Here is a 7,460-nt window from a genome sequence, read left to right on the forward strand (position 1 = left end):
CTCCGCCAGCTTGTACATGGCGGTGCAACTGCCATGTAAAAGCTGTCAGAGAGCGGAGTTGTAATCCCCAGAGCGGCGCTGCATACTGCACTGCCCTGGTGGATTAGGACCGCCACCACTGCCAGCCTCTCCTGTATCGTGGCGCTTAAGCCATGGTCATAATGTGGTGGCCTGACCGCTGCCAAAGAGGTTGGACCACCACTTTGGTGGTGGTCAAACCGCCCCCGCAAGTCTGGCCGTCCTAGGATCGCCAGACTCGTAATGAGGGCCTTAGTCTTTTTCTTAAAGATTTTCTTCACTGGGATGAAGTCACAAATTGCATCTGACCTCCCTATAGCCCTCTTTGGATACGCGTCGCAGGAGACCTCGGTGAAGAATTCTACGTTCAGACAAATTTTTGTGATGGAAGTCTTCGTCTGGGACGAACTTGAAATTGAATTCAACCTCCCTGGAGCCCTCTTCTGATACGCTGCGAGGAAAAGCCTCCATCAACCTTTTACGTTCGGACGTTGGAGCTTTTTCTCGCCGACGTCAGACGACCCTCCACAGGAAGCCAATTTCAATACGACATCATCTGTTTGCCTCTCAACAAGCACCTGGTGAAATCCTGAAAGTCTGGGGCTCAGGAGCTTTTCAGCAGGACGAACCTGCAAGTCAAGCGAGATCGTGGTCAACAAAAGCCGGCTTGACTCACGATGCTGGGTGGGACCAGTTGCAGAGCTTTTTTCCAAACATTCTCTACACTTCTCCTAACTTCTGGATCTTCTTCCAGAAGGTCTTTGAAGGTCCTTTAGGAGTCCAGAATGCACCCCATGGTTCCAGAAGCACAGAGTGTCTTCTTAAGGCTTAGGGCTCCAACTCCCAGAATGCATCTGGCTCAAATCCAAAAATGACCACTGGACAGTTCAAGACAGGCCAAGTCCTTTCTGTGATGGAGCCCACGTGTGCAGCCGGCGCAGTCCTTCAGAGTGCAGTGTTCAGGTTCAAGGCATGCGTCGAGCAGGGCAGTCCTACTTCTTCTTGTCATTGTTCCTGCTAGGGATCTGAGGTGGGGGTGCAGGTCTGCAAATTTTGCCCTTGCTCCTGGGGGGGCAGGAGGGGACAACTGTCTAATCACAGGCAGGCCACCACCCTCTTGGATGACCACTTCCTGGGAAGTGTGGCAAAAATCAATCCCACGGAGCAGCATTCCTCAAAAATCCAAAATGCCAGAAATTCAATCTTGCAGGTTAGGATTGGCTGACCCCACCAACTGATGTGGGTAAGTTCTCTTATCACATTTCTCTCCAGCCCTCTCTTAATCTAATTAGGGGGCACTTGCAGGACCAAATGTCCTTCCCTCCTTTGAAGCACAGTTTGGCTGCTCTACCCCCATCCTGTTTCACTATTTGCTGAGGCGGTTCTCCTCCGCCAGGCACTTCCTTTGTGTTCAGCCCAGGCCACTTCACATCTCATCAAGGCACCCTGGTCAGGCTGCCAGAGACTAGCTAATCAGAGAAGGGCACTACACAGTTGAAACTGGCAACTTTAAGGAAGAGTTCTAAAACTCTTTCCCTGGCCCTGGGTTAGTTATACTCAATTTAACAATGGCAAGACGTTTGATTTATTATAACAGTTTGAAACCAAACCTGAAGTGTCTATCTGCTTTTGAGACTTTATTAATTAAAAATAAAGTCTCTCCATGTTAGCCTATGGATCCCCTTCACTACAATGGGGGGAAACAAATTAGCTATTTTTGCCTCACTAGAGCTTCTAAAACATCTTTTATAAGGTCGCTGCTTATAGTTACACTGCACCCAACCCTGGGGGCACCTGGACACACCTTGAGGGTGACATATGTAAAAATATGGTAGATTAAGACTTTGTAAGTACTGTTAATTCCAAAGTCGAATTTGGTGTTAACTTTAACTTAAAAGCAGCCAGCAAATCAGGCCTGCCTTTCGAATGACAGTGGACACTACAGCAGTACACCTATGGGGGTACTACCTATGCTGGAGTCCCTAAACCTACATGTTCTATCATCTGCTAGGGACTTATAGGTGGGTTGGTACAGCCAATTATAATTAGCCTATTTTGCATATGCCATTTTAATCAGAGCACAGGCCCTGGGACTGTTAGCAATGCCCAGGGCACCATCAGAGTCAGGAAAAAAACAGCATAAGTCAACAATGGGGGCAAAACTTTGGGGGGGGTAGGGGGGGGTTCTGCAATCAGCCCAGTTTTCTCTCACTTGACTATTCTGTAATCTGAAAAATCATGATAGCGGAGCATTACAGTTGTGCCTAATGTATATGGGAAGGAAACCGTAGATTGGGAAATGCAGGCTGCTTTTAGAACTGTGTGAGCTGCCACTGCCACCACTGAAAGAATCAAGTGTTCACCACCTTGAGAGCAATGTGTGCCTACCAGATGGTTGCAGGTTTTACAGTGTACTTTATTTCACCATGTTGTTCATTGATGTGTGATATAAATAATATACATCAGTAGGAAAATATTTTTAATTCTTGTTCAAATTGCACCCAGTTTGAAAACTATACTGTCTGAACCTGGATCCATCAGAGATTTTGGGGTCGGCCTATGTGATCTTACATACAGGACATATGGAAACATGTGGAATTTGGTTTGAAATGCACCATATTTAGAATGTTATGTCACATATTTCTGTTACAAATCTGGAACAGGAAATATTTATCAAGCCCTTTGTCAGTATTTACTGGGTACGATACACAACTCAACTCCCTTCTAGGATCTCATAATTGGTGCCTAAATTATTTATTACAGCTCCCTTCTCAGCAGTCACAATTGGTGACTAAGTTATTTTTCTAGTATGGCATTTCATTCAATCGATTTGCCTTGTCATTGAATCAAACATTGCATATACATTATTTCATTTTCCCTCTTCTATTTGTCATATCTTTGGCTGCGGTCACAATCATACGGTTGTGATTCAGCTTCCAGTACATTTTTACTAGGGCCCCAAAAAGTTAGATTACATTGTTGCCTTTTTGCAATGGAGTATTCAGTTCCCTAGGAAGTATTTTCAGTGCATAACACCATCACTGAATATAGTGTTGTCTTACTAACTTGCATCAATATTCGTATCCAGCTTCTTCATTCAGTGTGTTTTTGTTTTAATTTTGGAAAAATGATGGGCTGGTTGGGTATAAGGGCACAGCTTTGGTAAAATTCTAACTGTATATTAATACCTAATTTTCTTTCTCTTTCTTGGTCAAGACGACATTAGGTGATGCTCTGAGGAACAAAGCAAGGCTGTCAATTACAGGAAGTACTGGGGAAAATGGACATGTTATGACTCCAGAATTTCCAAAAGCAGTGCATGCAGTACCTTACGTGAGTCCTGGCATGGGAATGAATGTCAGTGTGACTGATTTCTCGTGATTGATAAGAACCTTTCGAGTGCCTTATACAATGGTTTTTCTTGTGCGTTCATTGTCAAAGTGGTGGGAGAAAGCATCCAGTAACCTGAAGACTCCCCGTTCATGTGAGACTTCTTAAATCCCGGAGTTCATCATGAATCACAAAATGGATGCTTGGTCAAAACTAAATAAAGCAACACCATTTTCTACATGAATTAAAGAGGAAGGTTGACTGACATGCACAGCTAACATTGGAAGTACTGTAATCTAATTGAAGTCGATGTACAGGCAACACACCAGTTTCTTCAGCCACTGTTACTCCCTTGATTCATAATGACTTAAGCACAGTTGACATCAACTGCATCAAGATGTGACATGTTTTATAAGAAAAAAAACATTTAAAATATATTAAAAATATTTTTAGGTATTTTCTCAAAGGGAAAAATGGCTTTTAAATAAATTTGCTTCCAGATTAAACAGATAAATACAAAGTAAAGTTTTAGCAAGGGGAAAAGTGCAAAATGGCTTTGGGAATCAACACTATATTTTTCAGAGCCAAATAAGTACATGACGGAGAGAGAGAGAGAAGTACATTTTAAAAGGTTACAAATGTTACAATTTATTATTGTTATATAACTATACCGTATATGCTTTAATAATTGGTGTTAATATAAAATTATTTGGCAATGCTTGACATTTGAATAAACGTTTTCCTATGGTTTTATTTTCAAATGGTCCAATTCCTTTTGCCAGTTACTGTTTGGTAATCAGAGTTCATAACTCTCTTACTAATGATTACCCTGAACTTACCATGACGCCTGATGTTAAAAGTATCACCTGAAAAATGTAAAAGAATTTGATACTTTTGTGACATTGCTTTTGCACACTCGCTTACATCATACTGGGCCTGTGGAACTTATTCACTTTACACCCAAAAAGCAAAGAATAATGCAGGTAACCTTAAATGTATTTAATATATCTGTACATTGAAAACTTCACCCAGTCTCTAAGACTGCTACAATCTCTGCATTGTGCTAGTGGTTCAACCATTTTTTATACCACTGCATTTTCTTCAAAAGTTCGATTGATATAGTGAATGATGCATTTCAATGCACTTCTTCTGAAACCTCACAGCTGCTAGAAGAGAATGATTTAATTTTAGAAATGCGCCTCATATCACCAATGATGTCTGCCTCACTTGAAATATTATCTGAAAGAAAACATATTCAGAGGTTTTTTTAAATTCAGTTCTATAGTTTTCTTTAGCACCACCTGGTATGCAGACTATTCATTGCCACTGCAGCAGAGTCTGGAATATCAGCCTTCCATAAACCAATTGCATTGCTTTGCTACACAAAGATTTACAGCATCCAATTAAGATGATTAAGCAATCTCAAACCAAGAGAGTGGGCTATTTTGAATTGCATGTTAGCACCACTGAATTGAAAGAGGAACTCTAAATTTTTCAAACCAAGCAAGCCCGGAACCAGGAAGTCTAGTTATGTCCTAGCTGTTTCTACTGACATCGACCGCCTGCAATGCAATCCAATCAAGAATGTGAAGAAATATTTTTAGTTAATTTTTTTGTTAACAGCAAAACTTGAATTTGCTAGAATGACCAAATTGCAGTGTCAATGTATGGTACTTGAACGTGAAAAAATCTCAAACATATGGAATTTGTGAGTGTTAATAAATTATACACTGTATAATTTTCCGCTATAATACACCTCTGGGCCCAATCAGTGAAATTTAAAATTGAGAGTAATGTACTCTGTCATACTGAAATAAACACTTTGTATGTATAACTTTGAAATGAAACTGTAAAATAATATTTTATTGTTTTTTATAGTAATGATATAAAAATACTGTATATAAGGTAAGAGTATATACATTTCAGATTATGCTGACTGGTTAATGCACATCTTTCTTAACAACAAGCAGTGCTCATAGTTTGATATCCATGTTTCGATACGTTAATACAGTGTTCAATATATAAGCGATGTCTGTGTGTATTTAAGTGAAAATACTCAAGAGTGCTACCAGCAGTGCAAGGGTTTCCATTCGTTTTCTATCAAAATATTATAAAAAGGCATAACTGGTTATGAACTATTCTTGTGTACATTTGCAATTGTCTTTCTAGCTTCCCTGCTTATTTACGATATGTTAATTTACTGTATGCACTGTGGTGTGGATATTAACACAGAGCTGAACAAACACTTACCATTTGGGGATACTCTAGTTCACTGCCAATTTTGTTTTATGTATCTCTACATACACTTATGTAGCCTGGATTTTTCTAGAAACCTGAATGAACACAATTACTTTTCTGAACAGCCGGAAACACTTCATCTTGATTTACATAAAAAAATGACTTAATGACATTGTTTCAGATCAATAATATTGATATCAAGATTCACATAATAGAGCAGTGATAATATTTGAACATTCTACATTGAAAATATTCTGCAATCAACAATCATTCACAGTCAAGTATTGATCAATGTCCCTACCTGAATAGACATGTGTACTGAAACAAATATGCCTAATTCGCAAAGGTTTGTTTTAAGCCCAGGAATTCAGGTGTGAACCATATACTTCTCATTACGGCTTTATAAATTGGATAGAAACACATTACGTTTGTGTTATAAGAATTTCCTGGGTAAACAAAGCTATCTGAACATTAAATTGCAATTAAGAGAAATGCACACTTACTCAACACCAAATATTTCTTACTGTTTTGGCATTCTCAATATCCTTATGGCTGGAAAACATTTTTCACTGTTCTTTCTTGATCAATTCTAATATTGGTATAAGGAAGTCAAAATGCAACACTGTGTGATTGATTCTGACTGTGTTGATGCTAAACAATTAAAGAATTATACACAATTATTTTAATTGTTGTTGGTATTGCAAAGAATATCTTCAGTTAAAAAATAATTACCGCATCCTTGAGGTTTCTCGTACATTTCATAACGGTAATTTTGACAGCTGGATTGGAACCAATAACACTTATGTTGTTGTACATTGAGGTTTTGTTGCATGGTGATATAGTTAGGCACATAGATGGTTGGATTAACCAATCAATCACAGCTCAACAAGACCTTGCTATTTTCATTAACATTTTGATGGATATGTTTAATAATAACTGAAAAAAAGAAAACAATGTGTCGAATTTGTGAAGGCTGCAATATTCATGTTCAGCTCTGTAATTTTGTTTTTTTTTGTGATCGAAGTGCCTTTGAGAAGTGTACTTTGAAAAAATTTAATAAAAGACCATTTTAAAACAAAAACAAAAAGTCAAAACATGTTGACACTCCTAGTCTGAAGAAACCTGCATGTGTTACAGTTCAGTTAATAAAGCCCTGCAAAAATGGTTTCCATTAAACATAGGACTTTTTTGGAATGAGAAAACTAGACTGCATTCCCTTTCAGGAGGGCCCCTGTGGAGATTTCCATGCACATCACTGTCAAGGCAATTCACCAGCAATGGCCATATTAATAACTTGCAAGCCTGACAAATGCCATTACTATGTGTACTAAGTTAAATGTGATAGAAACCATTAGCAAATACAATATTCTGTGTTTGAATATAGTTTCAGGGAGTGGTGTATTGGACAGAATTATCACTCATACGGAATACCCATTGAAGTTAAGGAATGAAAAGTAATTTAAAATGTAATGTCTTATAAAGAATTCATTAAAAGTCTATACACATAATTTTAATTCTTATATAGCAATGACATACATTTTATCTGCTAAACATGAACTTGTTCCAGAATAGTCTTGCTGTCTTGATAAATTGCCAAAAGGGAGACACTTGTTTACCTGGAATCTTGGGAAAGAGTAAGTCAATTTTTAGATGCAAATGAGTGCCTCCCAGATTTTCCAGGTCATGGTGGATCTGCTTCACACAGGTGATAAAACATGTAATCTGAACATTGTAACTATATAAAAGAAGACTGCTCTCATTGGGTTTTAACACCCTCCTTAATTTCCAGTCATTCAACTTTCCTTGTTATACTGTCCGCTTTATTACTTAACATTGTTTTATTTTGGTCTCTCATTATTTCTGTTCCCCCTATT

The 7,460-nt window shown here is 38.6% G+C and overlaps 1 protein-coding gene across 5 annotated transcripts in view; it reads left to right on the forward strand.

Moving 5' to 3' along the window:
- The window catches only part of GRIA2 (glutamate ionotropic receptor AMPA type subunit 2), a 428,807-nt gene extending 421,702 nt beyond the window's left edge, over positions 1 to 7,105 (forward strand). For 3 of the 5 annotated variants that reach the window (XM_069243251.1, XM_069243224.1, XM_069243234.1), the window contains exon 16: positions 3,235 to 7,092. Coding sequence is in view for 2 of the 5 variants with exons in the window: in XM_069243224.1 (XP_069099325.1) it covers positions 3,235 to 3,399 (165 nt within the window). In the remaining 3 variants the exon portion in view is untranslated. Of the gene's footprint in view, positions 1 to 3,234 lie in introns of all 5 variants that reach the window. The other 2 variants (XR_011205452.1, XM_069243241.1) reach the window with 2 other exon arrangements.
- Positions 7,106 to 7,460: the final 355 nt, after the last annotated feature.

This window comes from Pleurodeles waltl, chromosome 1_2, assembly GCF_031143425.1.
Source record: "Pleurodeles waltl isolate 20211129_DDA chromosome 1_2, aPleWal1.hap1.20221129, whole genome shotgun sequence".
NCBI lineage: Eukaryota > Metazoa > Chordata > Amphibia > Caudata > Salamandridae > Pleurodeles > Pleurodeles waltl.